The sequence below is a fragment of the Chrysochloris asiatica genome, unplaced genomic scaffold, assembly GCF_000296735.1.
Source record: "Chrysochloris asiatica unplaced genomic scaffold, ChrAsi1.0 scaffold00052, whole genome shotgun sequence".
NCBI lineage: Eukaryota > Metazoa > Chordata > Mammalia > Afrosoricida > Chrysochloridae > Chrysochloris > Chrysochloris asiatica.
In genome coordinates this window covers 19,070,368-19,087,338 of record NW_006408570.1, presented here as the reverse complement: position 1 = coordinate 19,087,338, position 16,971 = coordinate 19,070,368, and the positions used below count along the sequence as shown (strand labels likewise).

The 16,971-nt window shown below is 38.4% G+C and overlaps 1 protein-coding gene and 1 pseudogene across 1 annotated transcript in view; one reads left to right on the top strand and one right to left on the bottom strand.

Annotated features, from left to right (window-relative positions):
* Positions 1-6,498, top strand: part of KIAA1841 (KIAA1841 ortholog) — a 62,864-nt gene extending 56,366 nt beyond the window's left edge. Inside the window, exons 14-19 of the mRNA XM_006862985.1 lie at positions 260-351; positions 1,008-1,036; positions 1,118-1,191; positions 2,927-3,015; positions 5,291-5,382; positions 6,462-6,498. Coding sequence (XP_006863047.1) covers positions 260-351; positions 1,008-1,036; positions 1,118-1,191; positions 2,927-3,015; positions 5,291-5,382; positions 6,462-6,498 — 413 coding nt within the window. The remainder of the gene's footprint in view (positions 1-259; positions 352-1,007; positions 1,037-1,117; positions 1,192-2,926; positions 3,016-5,290; positions 5,383-6,461) is intronic.
* A 5,866-nt stretch (positions 6,499-12,364) lies between these two features.
* LOC102836324 overlaps positions 12,365-16,971 on the bottom strand; it is a 31,226-nt pseudogene continuing 26,619 nt past the window's right edge.

Here is a 16,971-nt window from a genome sequence, read left to right as displayed (position 1 = left end):
TTTTCCTATGTTTTATTTCACTGGGACTTTGAGTTCTTTGCCTCTACTTTTTCCCCAAAGGTTTATACCAAATGAAAAGAGCATATTAATTCAAATGAACCCAAGTAAAGTGTTTCAGTTTAACTTCTCCATAGATTTACTTTTTCCCCAAAGGTTACTTATAAGTTTTTAAAAATAATGGTTTTGTTGTTTGAAGGTAGCAAGTGTATTGGAGCATTGTATGAAACTTGTGCTCATAACATTAGCCTTCTGTGTTCAGGAAAAAAGGAAAAGCCAAAGAAATTCACTAAGCAACCAAAAAAGCAGATGTCTTCACCCTGTGCTCAGAAGAAAGAAAAGGCATTGGAGAAGGTAATTATAAATGATCTATTCTGAAGTTCATGTGGAGAAGTAAGTGTAGTCAGGAAAAAGCTAAAAAATAAGAGTAACAAACAGTGGCAATGGCATGCTAGCATTGTACAAATGATTGAAGTTCTTCTCATACTAAGACATCTCTAAGACATATTAAGACGTGAAACTAGAAAATTGCAAGAACAGTGTGTATACTGGCATAAAAGACTATTAATAACCACAGTTTATTAAAATAGAAATCATGAATTCCCAAATGATATAAAAAGCTGGGATTTTTGGAGCTTTCAGCGGACAGAATGGGGCTGAGACAGCATGCACGCAGTGACGTTGTACAGATTGTACATTCATCATTGGGTTAAGGGCTACAGGCACAGGAATGAATGACTTCTAAAAGACTGCCTAAGATGCTGCTCCACAGTCTGACAAATAAAGCTGGGTTCCAAGTCTTTGGGACACGTTTCTTAACCCCTCTGAACTTGTCTTATTAATGAGATAATAGCACCTATGCCACATGGTTTTTGTAAGACTTACATGAAATAATGATGTAACCTTGTATAATGTCTTTCACAAAGCCTGGGCTTATAAAATAAATCCTTCTCATTAATAGTAATAGTCATCTCTAAATGTGTGCTGAATGCAATCTACTTTTTTTTCAGTCAGCTTCTAGAGATGCGTCTCCTTTCATGTGAGTATCACTCCTTCATCTTGTTGACGTCCATTCTTAAAACAGCGTGGACACTGACTTCTGTTTGATTTTTTTCAATAGTGTGAGTATGCAAAAAAATAAATGGGATGCCACCAGATCCTTGCGATTCAATCAGGATGCTCAAAGAGAAGATGGTAAGTTATATTATTTGGGTAATGTACCAACTAAGTATAAATAACAAAGATATGGTTGTCTATCATTTTATGAACTATGCTAAATACATTTAAAATTCCAACTTGAGTTAGACCCAGAATTAGCATATTCTGACTTAAGCATCAACCAGATCATTACTAGACAGTCCTGGTAGTTAATATATTGCTTTATGCATCTGTGGTTTTGCAGTCTGTCAGAGTGACTTTTATCCAAGACTTTCACTTCAAAAATGACTGAATATGTTTTTGACTGATTTACAGTAATCTGAAAGACAGTACAGTTATCCATCTATACCCATTCCTCACTAATCAACATGGTTAGGTTCCAAGGGCCAGGTCATTGTCTGGAAACAGCGGTATGTGAAAGTGCCAATGTGACCACCCTTGTGGCTAACCGCCTGTCACCTATTCCTGGCACGACTCAGGATACGCATGGCACAACAGACCCCCCAGTCCACCACCATGGAGCCCACAGGGGCTAGGTGTGCAGTGATGGTGGTAGTGATAAAGTGTTGCCCACAGCTTCCTGGCACCTGCCCTGGGCAGGAATCCCACTCATCCTCCGTCTGTCCCAGCCTCACAGCCCCATGCAATCCCTTTCCCTCTCCTCTGCTTCTCACCTCACCCTCCAACCTCCCTAGCACCTTTGGCCACTCACCAGCCTCCTTCTGTCTGGCCATGACTTCACATGATTCTGCCCTGCACCTTCCATGGCCAGACCAAGATGTCACAAGACTAGCAGGTGATGGCACCCCACAGCCCATCTGCTGTTGTCTTTCAAAGTTGTCATCAACGTGAATGTTGTCATCAATGGGAAATGTTGGGTAACACAATAGATAAGTGAGGAATAGGTATATTTCTCATTTTACCACTTGCTGCCTCAAATTCTTCAAAGATTCATAGATGTGTCTGTAAAATAAATCAAAAGATATAAGCATTTAAACAACCCAAGGGCACACAGTCTGCAAGCCTGCCTCCTGACCACCAGCACACAGCCTTTCTCTTTCCATGAGTCTAGAGTCCTCAGCTGCTGTATCTCTCCATGTCTTCATCTCTGCCTCCATCTCTGGTGTCACTGCTTCTCTGGATAGAGTGTTACATTCTGCTAAAGATCTTCTCCCTTGATGGTCCTAGGGTCCTCTGTTCCTGGAATGTAAGATTGACTGTTAAGTACCGTCAAGTTAATTCTGACTCATAGTGACCCTTGTATAGGGTTTCCAAGGGGCAGCTGATGAGCTTGAACCACCAACTTTGTAGTTCAGATGACTTTGCAGTGTGTCATATTAGCCCACAATGCCACACCAGGACTACTTCCCTCTTTATGTTACAAAACTTCTACCTTTACAGTTGTGACAATCGCAATTCGTCATGATAACGATTACTGACTATTCAATCAAAGAATCTTATCACCATCTCCTTTCACCAGACCTTTCTAGACAAAATGAAAACTATTCAGTGAGGATTCTACCTTCCCCTACACTCTGAAACTATAAACTCCCTCTTGAAAACTTGTAAGCCAGTTACTTTGTGCCTTTATAGGCACCTCTGCCCCATTTTAGGTAGCCAGTGTCTAAGTTGCCCATCCCTATCAACTCTGTGTACACAGGGGATAGGTTTGGTTCTTGATTTGAAGCCAGAAACCCTTGATGATTTCAATCCTCTTTAACACATGCAAGTTATAAATCATGATTTTAAAAAAGTCTTTTTATACCTTCAGATCAGCGACGGATGTCTGAAATCACAGGGCACCTTATAAAAATGAGATTGGGCGATCTCGACCGAGTCAAGTCAAAGGAAGCAAAAGAAGTAAGAGTACTGGTGTTTCTTGCTTAGAGATGTCTTCTTACTTTAATTTTCAGCAGAAAAGAGTATGAAGATGTTTTAGGCAGAATTTTAAGAGCATAACTTAATATTTAAAATACTGTAAAAATGTTTTAATATTGTTTAGCAATTTATCAAGTTCATTCACAAAAAAGTTTTCTGCCTTATTATTCATGGTCAACTGATACTTTACAATATACATAAAGAGAGTCAAAAACTATCCGCACTCTGGTTATATTAAAATGCCCATCCATGGCTGATGACAACATTGAGTTGCACAAGAAATGATACTATCAAATAGATGAGTGACAGTGGATTATGTGGCAAATTATTTGTAAATCACCCATTACTCTACCTTTAAATAATCCACAACAGACTTGAGCTTCAAAAAGTTTGTGCAAATGGGTACTAAAATAATTCATGGAAGAGAATAAACAGAAGCGTTTGGACATCTACAAACAAAATTTGTACTAATACTCAAAGGGAGGTAAAAGGAACACCACACTGTCAAGATAAAGGTTCAGTGATCAACAATGCTCATTACTGTGAGATGCTCACTGAAGAGCTGAAGCCTAAACTTGGGTTTAAATGCAAAGGACTGCTATCTATCCAAGGGCCTTGTGATCTTGCATGATAATGCACGTCTACACTCCTCTGCCCACACTGTTGAATGACACTTTTCAAAAACTTCAGTTCGAGGTGCTAAAGCATCCTCCCTATAGACCTGTTCTTGCTCTATTGGACAAAGATTCACCTCTGATGAAGAAGTGAAGACAGCAGTGCATTTGTGGCTCACAGCTCAGATGGACAAAGTGTACGTAAAAGCAAGGAGATATGTCGAAAATGATAGGTTTGTCTTCTCTAAAAGTTGATTAAAATAAATTCTAAAGCCAGAGTGCAGATAATTTTTGTCTCTCTCATAAGCCGGTCACTAAAAGCACAATGCCATACCAAGAGGATGTTAATTTTGTACATTCTTGACCCAGTTAGCTATCCTAAGTGCCAATATTATGAAAGTTGTTGATTTTGAACAACTGCATATTATGCTTAGATGTTATTTGACTCCTATAAGTTGTTCTTTTTGAAAATGGTGAGTAGAAATACTTACATTCTTGCTAGAATTAGTAATAACATTATATGTTAGCATTAATATTGGTAGTATGTCTCCCCAACAACTCTTGGTCTTCAATCTTTTATTTAAACATTTACTCCCCCTAGAAAACATCTAAGCAAAAACCTAGGAAAAAAACCTTTATATCTAGAATATATTAAGGACTCTCAAAACTGTAATAAACACTGCCGTTTTCAAAATGAACAAAGAACACTTCATCAAGGAAATATATAGATGGCAAATAAGCATATGACAAGTCATAAGGGAAGTGTCAATTAAAATCACAGTGAGATATCACTTATGCACCAACTAGAATGGCTAAAATTAAAACAAAAAAAACTGACAATACCAAGTGCTAATTGAGGCTATGGAGCAAATGGAATTGTCGTACATAGTTAATGTGGTATGCTTGTGGTTGTGTGCCATGGAGTCGGTTCCAACTCATAGCAACCCTACATAGGGTTTCCGAGGCTGTAAATCTTTACGGGAGCAGAAAGCCTTCTCTTTCTCCTGTGGAACCGCTGGTAGTTAATAGGAGTGCAAATTTACCACTTTGGAAGACAGTTTGGCAGTTTCTAATAAAGGTAAATGCACTCATCATACAAACTATGTATCTAGTAGCTTTATTTATCACTGCATAAACAAGAAACAACTTTAATGTTCTTTACCTGGTAAATGGATAAAGAAACTGTTATGTATGAAAAGAAAGAACTATTGATACATGTAACAACATGAATGAATATGTTCATTATCCTAAGTATAAGAAGCCAGACTCAAAAGACTATGTAATATATTATTCCATATATATAATAATCTGAAAAATATAAAACCAGAGCAGTGGTTGCCAGGGATTGGCGGTGGATGATGGGTTGAATTAAAAGGTTGTAATGGGATATTTTGGGCATGATAGAACTGTTCTGTGACTTTGTTGTGTCAGTAGGTATACAGCTATGTATTTGTCAAAATTCAAAACTGTACATGAAGAACAGGTGAATTTTATTCTGTTAGTTATACCTCAAATATGTTTGAATACAAAAACTCAAAGCAAACTTCTACTTCTTAGCATACGCAGTAATGTTATTTAAGAAGCAGAGTTTCTGCTGATTTCAGAACAGTCATCACTAACAGTGTTGCTCCTTTACGCTACAGTTTGCAGGGGGCATTTACTCCAGGCTCGAAGCACAAGTCAAGGCCTCCGTGCCAGTCAGTGCTCGTCAGAGCAACACCGAGAAGACTACAAGGTAAATCAGCATATACAAATTAAAAATGCCACTGGCTTTCAAGGGATTTTTTTTTAGGGTTAACCACAGGAGCACATCATTTGAGTTAGGTGTTTTGTTTCAAGCATTGTTGTTTAGTGCCATCGAGTCGGTTAAAACTCATCGCAACCCTGTAAAGGTTTCCAAGGAGCAGTTGGTAGGTTTGAACCACCAATCTTGCAGTTAGCAATCCAGGCTTGTCAGTTCAGTGCCATATCAAAATTAGATCATCAAAATATTAATCAGGGCCTGTTGATTACTTATCTTGAGCTTTGGTAAGATTCTGACTAAATTATTATTTTTTTAGGTGTAAAACCTATGCTTATATCAAAAACAAACCTTGTGTTTACCTGATTCTGACTAGACCTTTATTTAACTGAGTTATGAGCGCAATATTTAATGAAAGCATAGTGTTTTTTAGTTAAAGGTTTTCTGTTTATTGAGCCACCTGTGTTCTGAGCCAACTGCTGACAAAATGGAAGGTGTAGTGCTATTGTGAGCAGAAGTTTTATACTGTGTGCTGAAATGGCCATAGCCATTTCACAAATCATTGAAGCCTTTCTCATTTTTCATTATATTATGGTATTTCTCTTAATAAAATCTAATTGTTAGGTCCCGTGCCATTTTACATCACAAGTGTTGTTAGTCACTGAGATTTGAACATTAATGCTTAAACTGCAAAATGCCATACTGGCTGTTTTAAAATTCAGAAAGCCCAGTTTTGTTATGTTTTTCACACATTTGTGCCAATTCAAACTTTGAACTGAGCTGCTATGATACTAGTTATAGTTTTCATGATCTTATCTAATGCAAATTATTTTCATTGATTTTACTGAAGAAATACTAATGAATTTGATTATGGAACGCTGCTTCAGATCCATAGTCATAATAAATGTCTCTCAGACTTTCTAAAAATGTCTGATTGCCAAAATATGTTTTACTTCAAGTGTTGTAGAAAATGAGTTATGGAACAATATAAAGTTTCATGAAACTTTGCTATGTGAGGTAAATGTAATACAAAAGAAGTGAGTCTGACCTTCTTTTCCATTTAAATAACATAGGTCTAAAAGTCGTTTCGCTCAAGGACGTCCTGCATAGAGCACTTTATGATTTAACTAAAGAGACAGAAGGCACACTACTGGACATCTGAAACTGCTTACTTCTCGAAGACCATCTAAAGGATAACTTCTAAATGTTCTAAGTTACGAATTATTCTTATGGGCCATATAAATCATAATGCTAAGAGAAATATATAGTCAAGTCTTATGAAAATGTAACTGTAAATAAAGACCTTTAAATTTCATTTTCTCTTAGTATGATGCTAGGTGATGTAGAAGACAATTATTTTTAAATGTGCATATTTTAGACTCCCAATATTTTTTATCCTTTATTTGAAAGAGAAGAGCCCTAACTCTTAAGTAGTTGAGATTTTTTAAGGCCTTAAAAGGTTAGGGGAACATAACTATAGTATTACCTTGCATGTGCCCTGGTTGTAGTGATTCTTGACTTGTAAATCTTGGGATAACATCGAGAACTGCAATTTGCTGAAACTTCCAGTGATGCTATTGTAAGTTTGCATGAACATTAAGGAATGACAGATCATAAGACTGCATTAAATACAGTGTGAAGGTGTGAGGTATTTCCTGTGTTGAGCAGAAGAGCTCATTTTTTTCAGCATTATTCCACGGAAAGCACAATGCTAACCCAATTTTTTGTTTGTTTTCATTTTTAATGCGTGGCTCTTGGTCAGTTGGTTATTACCTCTTTCCTCTGTGAAGCTAATGCCATTCTGAGTTTGTTAAAATAACTGTTAGTAGTTTTAGAAAAGTAAATCATTTCAGTTGACACCAACTCTACAGTTCTCAGGGCGCTGAAACCTAGTCATATTTCTATAGCCATTCAAGTAGCACCTTAAAGCAGTTATATTTACCACTTGCTTTAGAGGTATCTATGAGAGATCCCCAAATACATTCCATGAAAAATTTACATATGTTCAAGAAAAAGTACAATAAAATTTTATTCTGTAGATTATGTTTTAATTTTTATAATCAGGCAGAAAGCATACTCAGGGAAAATTTTTTCCAAACCATAAGCATATGATAAATTATGTGTTTGGAAATTGCTTGTGTAGGTCTCTGAAAACTTTCAAGATGTATTGTTTTTATTTTTCAGTCTTCATTTACCATATAATTGAAATTCTCCCAATTATTTAAGTTTGAGAGCAGTGTGACAACAGCAATATCTATTGAAATGTTGAAGTGTTACACTCAATTAGATAAACATAGAAATCACTATTTTAAGAGTGATTTAGTTAATAAATGAAACTAGCTATTATTTGATGTTATATGGATTTGCCAATGTCTTTGAACTTATGTTTGGAAATTTTGTTCCAGTTTATATATTTTTCAATTGTTTGATGCTTTTAAAATAGAGTACACTATTTTTATTTTTAAAAAATATTTTGTAATCCATTGTATGTAAGCCCTGTTAAATACTAGAGTCTTGTAACAGTTTACTGTGTTCTCTGACAAAAGGTTTTGAGAGTGCATATGTAACCAGTGCTGTACCAGTCACAAGTAGAAGAGTAAAATATGCACTGTTGATTTTTAACTGATGGCAAAATGGCAGGTTGCTTCTTCCCTGGGGAAATTGTACCACTGAATTGACTTTTTTGTTTTAACTTGAGTTTATCAGAATTTGATTCTCTTCAGAATGTGCTTTTATCTTGTTTTTGTCTGTGTCTAGTACCTAGCACAGGTACTGTAAACATTTTAATCAAATTGTTCCTAGCATTTTGTTTGCCAAATACTTTAAGGTTTTACCTTACATTAATTCTGAATTCACATCCCTTTATTGAAATAAATGTTAATGATAGAAGTTCTTTGCAAAGGTCCTTAATCTGAAATCATTCCATCTTCTCAGAAATAGAAATCTAGACGTGTTCTAGATGACAGGTTTTCCATTGAAAAATATTTCTTTTCACAAAGTAAACTTTACAACTTTTAAGATTGTTTTAAATGATGTCATCCTGATGGTGAGCCCCTGAGTGTTACAAACAATTAACATACTTGGATATTGACTGAAAGCTTAGAGATTTGAGTTCACCCAGAGGTACCTCAAAAGAAAGACCTGGCGATCTACTTCCCCAAAATCAGCCATTGAAAATGCTATGAAGCACAGTTCTACTCCGACATATATAGTGAATTGGAATTGTTCAACGTCAACTGGTTTTTAAATTTTCAGTCACTACACCTTAGAGGGATTTGATTGAAGATCTTTCTGAGATTAGTGGGGAAGACGTATCTGAAAAATGAGATAACTGGGTGTTAGGTAATGCAAATGGCCCATCATCTCAGCCATATTATTTTTGTTTTTGTTTTTGTTTTGTTTTTTTCAGCCATATTGCTTTGTAGCAGCTCTTTCTGTCTTTGTTCATATATCTGTGCACTAGGGCAGTATTTTTTATCTGATTTTTTACAGATGGAGAAACAGATCCAGATGTGGCAACTTGTTTAAGGGCAAGAGGGAAATGTTTGCGTAATATACCTCTTGATGAGTCAGTATTGCTATGCTGGATGCATGCAGACATACATGTAAAGCACTTTGAACAGTAAGTGCTCCAAAGTGTTACCTCTTATTAAACCACATGAAAGAGTTTTAGAAACAACTATACAACTATACTAAATCAGGTTTGCACGGGATAGTGTAGTGGGTTACAAGTTGGGCTGCTAACTGCAAGGTCAGCAGTTCAATCTACCAGCAGTTCGGAGGGAGAAAGATGAGGCTTTCTGCTCCTGTAGAGATTTACAGCCTCGGAAATCCTATACAGGGTTGCTATGAGTTGTAACTGACTCCATGGCACACCACCACAACCACCATACTGTTCGCATCCCCATTTTTGGCCCAGGCTCATGCCATCCTCCTTGTGTTCTGCCGTGCATCAAGACCCTGATCAAATCTCCCACCTTCACGAATCCACTGGGGTTTCATTGCACTCACAGCACTATCAGATTATAGCATCCTGGTTTTCTCATTGCTTTGTGTGACTGGTCATATGCTCCATCACTAATGTGTTATTTCTTTTAAATAGTGCAAGCAAACATGCCAGTGTTTATATTTGTCAGCTTTAAATGGTGGGTGCAGCTGTTTGCTGTTGCATTCTCTGTATTTTCCTGTAGTTAATATTTTTTTCCAAAATTGGAAAAAGAAAAGAAAGCTTGGACAAGAAACAAAAGCAACTATCAGAATTCTTTTACATCTGGAGCAAACACTTAAGAGGATCTTTCATGTGTGTTTGTTCCTAACCATCAGTAGTCACATGAGAGCATGGGCTGCATGTAGTCTGGGAAGAAAGCTTACTTCTCCCAGTAAGTAGTGAAATAGAATATTTTAAAAGTTACTTTGTCTCAGAAATCAGTGTGAATGCCTCTCTGACAGTGCTCCTTGAATGTGGATTGGTGTTGGCATTTTTTCAAAGTCACTGGGTAATGAGATTGTGCAGACAGGTTGAGACCGTACTTGTATGTGATGTGATAATTTAGCATTGTAAGCCTCAGCCAGAAAAGTGCACTGGAGCATCAACCAGGAAAGCCTAGATTCTGACACCAGGTGGCAGTACAAACTCAAGAAAAACACAGTTTAATTGAATTTTATATTAAATGAGGTCCTCACTAGATGTGCATGTGAATATTGTTTGTTGGAGGAAATTCAGTGATAAGAGAAATTGTAGCTAAAATACATTAAGAAATCCTGGAAGACAAATTAGAAAACTGAAAATAAGAATCATTTGTTGTTGTTAAGTGCTGTCGAGTTGATTCCGACCCATAGCGACCCTGTATACGGTTTCCAAGGAGCAGCTGGTGAGCTTGAACCACCAAGCTTACATACAGTTCAAATGACTTTGTAGTCTGATGCATTAGCCCACAGCACCACACCAGGAGTTGTTTAAATTTGGTGCCCTTCTTCAAAGCCACAGCTATTTTTATAGCCATGCTTTTTGTATATTTATTCCATAGGTTCTATGAGCATTTGTAAGTCTCAAAATAGTTCTGAAAAAATGAGAGGGGAAAATACTTTAAATGTCTTAAATAAAAATAAATGGTGGAAAACAAACGAATGCAAAAACTCTAAAATATACAATGATATAATGTTTCTTCTTTTAGTAAATACTTTTAACTCAGAAAACCTACATCCTCTTGATATGTAAATTAAGGTTTATATTACATAAGCTGCTAAACCCTCTGTGTACTGTCTCCACTGCAGATGCCAGAAGACCTGCCACCCTTGTTCTTCTAATCCAGGTGGGGCAGGAAGACAAAGACACAAAAACACGTGGGACAGATTTACATCAACATGCCTTGTAGAGTTACTTCGGGGGTGGGGCAAGGGAGATCGAATTACAGATGATATTTCTTTTCATGTTTGCTTGACTATTGTTGTTGTTTTTATGTGCCATGGAGTGGAGTCGGTTCCGACTCATAGCGACCCTGTACAGGGTTTCCGAGGCTGTAAATCTTTACGGGAGCAGAAAGCCTCATCTTTCTCCTGCGGAGGAGCTGGTAGTTTCGAACTGCTGACCATGGAGTTTGCAGCCCAATTCGTAATCACTATGCTACCAGAGCTCCTTATTGCTTGACTATATTTCCTTTTTATTATTGTGTATTTAACAGAAAAGTGCAGAGGATAATACAATAGACATCTGAGTATCCACCACCCAACATTTCACTATAACACCATGTTTCATTTTTGAGAAATAAAACATTCCAAATATCCTGACTCAGCATCTTTATCCTCCCTTCACAGAAGTAAACACCTCCGTAGATTTGATGTTTATTGTACCCATATTGTTGGTAAGTGCCATCGAGTTGGTTTCAACTCACAGTGACCCTGTATAAAGTTTCCAAGGAGTGGCTGGTGGGTATGAATTACAGACCTTACAGTTTGCAGTCCAGTGCTTATCTTACAGCACCACACCAGGACTCCTTGTATCCTAGTCCCATGCATATGTTTCTACTTTCAATGTAATTTTTGCATCTGTAATACAATATACTTCTTAAAGTCTATATAATGACTTCATACTGTACATATCCTTTTTTTCCTAAGATTCTAAATGATATTTTTGAGATTTATATCATTTCATATAGGTCATGAAGGCACTCAAAAACAGCTTTAAGTTTATTTATTTTAGAGAACTTAGGAAGAAAATTCAGAGTCCTGGTGTGGCGCTGTGGGTTAATGCACCAAACTGCAAAGCCATTTGAATTGCAAGTTTGGCGGTTCAAGCTCACCAGCCGCTCCTTGGAAACCCTATACAGGGTCACTGTGGGTCAAAACTGACACAACAGCAACAAGAAGGAAGTTACCTGTCCAGGTGACTGAAAGAGATTTATATTTGTATCCATTCCAAAGAAAGGTGATCCAACATAATGAGAAAATTATTGAACAATATCATCTCATGCAAGTAGAATTCTTCCGATAATTAAAAACAGTTGTAACAGGACATTGACAAGGAACTGCCAGATATTCAAGGCAGATTAAGTACAGGATGTGTAATGAGGGATATAACTACTGATGTCAGAGGGATCTGGGCTGAAAGCAGAGAATATCAGAAAGATGTTTACTTGTGTTTTATTGACTATGCAAAGGCATTCAACTGTGTGGGTCATAACAAATTACTGAAAGCATTGTGAAGAACAGGAAGTCTATAATACTTCATTGTGCTCATGAAGAAGCTATACATTGATCAAGCGGGCAGTTGTCAAACAGAAAGAACAGGGATATTGCATGGCTTAAAATAAGGAAAGGTGTGGGTCAAGACTGCAGCCTTTCACCATATTTATTCCATCTGTATGTTGTACAATAATCCAAGAAGCACTCTATGAAAAAGAATGTGGCATCAGAATCAGAGGAAGGACTCATTAACCACCTGCAATATGCAGCTGATACAACCTTGCTGAAGTAGTTATTAATCAGCAGAAACCAGCAGCTTGACGAACTCGCCAGCGTTGCTCACGATGACATGGACGTTCTTCAAGGCCACGTGGGTGAAGCGGAAGCTCCTCAGGCTCAGGCTGGCGCCAGGCCACACAGCTAGGGCTCGTTTCAGGTCGGAAGTTGGAGGCTTGTTCCTGCTGACTTCCTGTTTGGGCTTCAGGACGCCAGTTTCTGCTTTCGCTGCTTGTGTGATCTTCAGCTCTACGTTCTGCGCCCTCTGCTGGACTCCAGGTCATGGAAGTCGCGCTCCTCCTTGACCATTTTGCTTCCAGTTTCCGTTCAAGCGCCCTCACCATTTCTGAGTTTCAGAGAAACCCTGAACCTTACTGAACTCTCTTCTCAGCTTAGAATTCTCCACTTTCAGTGCTTAATAATTTATCTGTAGCGTCAGCAGTTGTCGGTCCCCCAGAGACTCTACGTGAGCTGCAAGGTCTGAGTTGTGACGACGCTGGAGAAACTGGGGCATCTGTGTCACTCAAGAGTCTGAGGCGGCAGAGACTCTGGTCCTGCCAGCTCCAACGACAGGTTGGAGAAGAAGGACACGGAGGTGCTGTAGAGCAAAGTGCAGGTGTCGGTCCTCGGAGAGTGGGTCTGCTCCACCGCGTAAAGGTAGGTAGGCCCAGGTCCAGGTATCGTCCTCGTCCACGAGGTCATCAACCCCTATCGGGGCCTCAGAGAACGGCTGCAGGTGCTCCAGGCCATATAGCCCACGGTCTGGAGGCTTGAAGAGCTGTGTTCAAGTCCCAGGGAGTGTCGCGGGGTCTCTTGGGCATAAATCCTACTATTGGGTGTGTCCGCTTTGAACAGGTCAAGACTATTGGTTTTCAGAAACTCTTTAAAGGAGAATGGATTCACTTCTTCAAGCTCTTAAAGTTTATCATCTCCAAAGTGTGTCTCATGGGCTCTCGATGGGCTTTGTGGAAGGCCATTCTTTTTCCATAAGCAAAATCGTCTGGAATGACTAGGCTCCAACACCGTAACTCAAATGCAATAAGGCTTCCTTATTGTCGAACTTTCACATGTATATAATGCTACCGAAAATACCTTAGCTTGGGTCAAATGCACCTTAGCTCTGAACACAACTGGGCATTTCCCCACCCTGAGCCTGAGGGTGTTGGCCACCCCTCAAAAGTTGAAACTGCTGTTCAGAGGTCAAGTGCTTCCACAAATCTAGCAATATCATGTTGGATTTGCAATTCCGATTTGTCATGCACCAGGCCAGTGGCCAACAGTTCCGCCCACATTTGTTTCCACTTTTTTTTTTAAGGTGGTGGTTGTTAAGGTGCCATCGAGTTGGTACTGACTTGGCGACCCTATGTACAACAGAATGAAACACTGACTGGTACTGGGCTAACCTCACTCTTGTTGCCACTCTTTAGCCCCTTGATGTTGCCACTTTGCCAGTCCATCTCGCTGGGGGGTCTTCCTCTTTTTCTCTGACCCTCCACCTTACCAAACATGATATCCTTCTCCAGCGACAGGTCTCTCATGACAATGTCCGAAATATGAGAGATGAAGTTTGGCCATCCTGGCCTTCAAGGAGCACTCTGGCTGCACTTCTTCCAACACAGATCTGTTGGTTCTTTTGGCAGCCCACGGCACTTTCAATATTCTCCTCCAACACCATACTCAAATGCATCAATTCTTCTACGGTCTTCCTTATTCACTGTCCAGCTTTCACATACATATGAGGTTATTGAAAACACCATGGCTTGGGTCACGTGCACCTTAGTCCCCAAGCTGACATCTTTGCTCTTCAACACTTTAAAAAGGTCTTGTGCAAGCAGGTTTGCCTAATGCAATATGTCATTTGATCTCTTGACTGCTGCTTCCGTAAGTGTTGATAGTTGATCCAAGAAGAGTGAAGTCTTTGACAACTTCAGTCTTTTCTACGTTGATAAGCATGGTGTTTATTGGTTCAGTGGTGAGGATTTTTTTTCTTGACATTGAAATGTAATCCATATCGAAGGCTGTGCTCCTTAATCTTAATCAGTAAATGTTTTAAGTCCTCTTTACTTTCAGGAAGCAAGGTTGTATCATCTGCATATCACAGGTTGTTAATGAGTCTTCCTCCAATCCTGATGCCATGTTTTTCTTCATATAACCCAGCTTCTAGTATTATTTGCTCATCATACAGGTTGAATAAGTATGGTGAAAGAATACAACCTTGTGACACACCTTTTTAAATTTTAACCCATTCAGTGTTCCCATGTGCTGTTCGAACAACAGCCTCTTGATCCAGATCCAGATTCCTCATAAGCACAATTAAGTGTTCCAGAATACTCATACTTCGCAGAGTTGTCCATAGCGTGTCATGATCCACACAATCGAAAGCTTTTGCTTAGTCAATAAAGCACAGGTAAACATCTTTCTGATATTCTCTGCTTTCAGTCAAGATCCATTGGACATCAACAGTGATATCCCTCGTTCCACAGCCTCTTCTGAATCCAGCTTGAACCTCTGGAAGTTCTCTGTCAATGTATGATTGTTGCCATTTCTGTATTACCTTTAGCAAAACAACTCGCATGGGATATCAGAGAGCTTGTCCGGTGATTTCCGCATTCTCTTGGGTCACCTCTTTTTGGAATGGGCACAAATATGGATCTCTTCCACTCAGTCAGCCAGATAGTTGTCTTCCAGATTTCTTGGCAGAAATGAGTGAGTGCCTCCTGTGCCACCTCACTTTCTTGAAAGATTTCAGTTTTGATTCCATCAATTTCTGGTGCCTTGTTCTTTGCCAATTCCTTCAATGCACCTTGGACTTCCTCCCTCAGTATCATTGGCTCTTGATCATATGCTATCTCTTGAAACGGTCGAACATTAACAATTTCCTTTTGGCAAAGTGACTCTCTGTATTCCTTCCATCTTCTCTTGATGCTTTTTGCATCATTCAATAATTTGCCCAGAGAATCTTTCAGTGATGAAAGTTGAGGCTTGAATTTTTTCTTCAATTCCCCCAGCTTAAGAAATGCTGAGCATGTTCTTCTTTTTTGGTTTTCTGATTGTGGATCTTTGCACATTTTGTTGTAATATTTGGTTTTATCTTCTCTAGCTGATCTTTGAAATTTTCTTGCTTTTTGCCAATTCCTTCAATGCACTTTGGACTTCCTCCCTGAGTTTCATTGGCTCTTGATCATATGCTACCTCTTGAAACGGTTGAACATTAGCCATTTCCTTTTGGTACAATGACTCTGTGTATTCCTTCCTTCTTCTCTTGATGCATTATGCATCATTCAATAATTTGCCCAGAGAATCTTTCAATAACGAAAGTCTAGTCTTGAATTTTTTCTTCAGTTCCTCCAGCTTAAGAAATGCTGACCATGTTCCTCCTGTTTGGTTTTCTGATTCCAAATCTTTGCATATTTTATTATAGTATTTGGCTTTATCTTCTTGAGCTGATCTTTGACATTTTCTGTTCAGCTCTTGGACCTCCTCATTTCTTCCATTTGCTTCAGCATCTCTGTGCTGGAGAGCAAGTTTCAGTGTCTCTTCTGACATCCATTTTGACCTTTTCCTTCTTTCTTGTCTTCAGCTTCATTGTGAATTTGCATATGAGTAATTGATGGTCTGGTCCACAGTCTGCCCCTGGCCTTGTTTTCACTGATGATATGGCGCTTTCCATCGTCTCTTTCCGCAGATGTAGACAATTTGATTTCTGTGTATTCCATCTGGTGAGGTCCATGTGTATAGTCGTCTCTTATGCTGTCTAAAGAAGGTATTTGAAATGAACAAATCATTGGTTTTGCAGAATTCTATCATGCATTATCCAGCATCATTTCTATCACCAAGGCCACATTTTCCAACTACTGATCCTTTCTCTTTGCTCCCAACCTTTGCATTCCAGTCACCAGTAATAATCAATACATCTTGATTGCATGTTTGATCAATTTCAGATTGAAGAAGTTGGTAGAATTCTTCTATTTCATCTGTCTTTAAGTAGGGTAAATTTCTCTAAAATATATGAATCCTAGATAGTTTTCTCTTAAAGTCAAGTGTCTTGTTATTTAAATAAACTTCTTGTTTAAAATGAGCTTTTTTTTTTATTATTATTATTCTGAAGAATGTTAACTAGAAAATTTAAGTTGGGGGAAATCTTGTTACATTAAAGCTATTTCAAGAGAAAAAAACAGGTATTTTCAATAAATACATTATTGTTCTTGTTAAAGTCTATTTAACTTTCACCTCATAAGGACCAGCATCGTGTGGATCTTTCTAAAAGAAATTATTTATGTAGTACTCTTCATATGAAAGTGGAGTATATGACTTTATTGTCCTATAAATTCTACAAGTTGTTGGGGGAAAACAATGTCGCCAAAAGAAATACAGAAGCAGTTAAAAAGCTGGGATGGATTTTGCATGAGCCTGAAGAACATTGAGGATCTAAATACAAAAAAATAAACATAACAAAATACTACTATCTAGCACCGTATTTACTTGAGTCTACCTCAATAACATAACTGAAAAAATCATTTTTCTGTATCCCAAAGGAGCTTTGGTAGCATAGTGGTTACGAATCGGGCTGCGAACCGCAAGGTCAGCAGTTCGAAACTACCAGCTGTTCCATGGGAGAAAGATGAG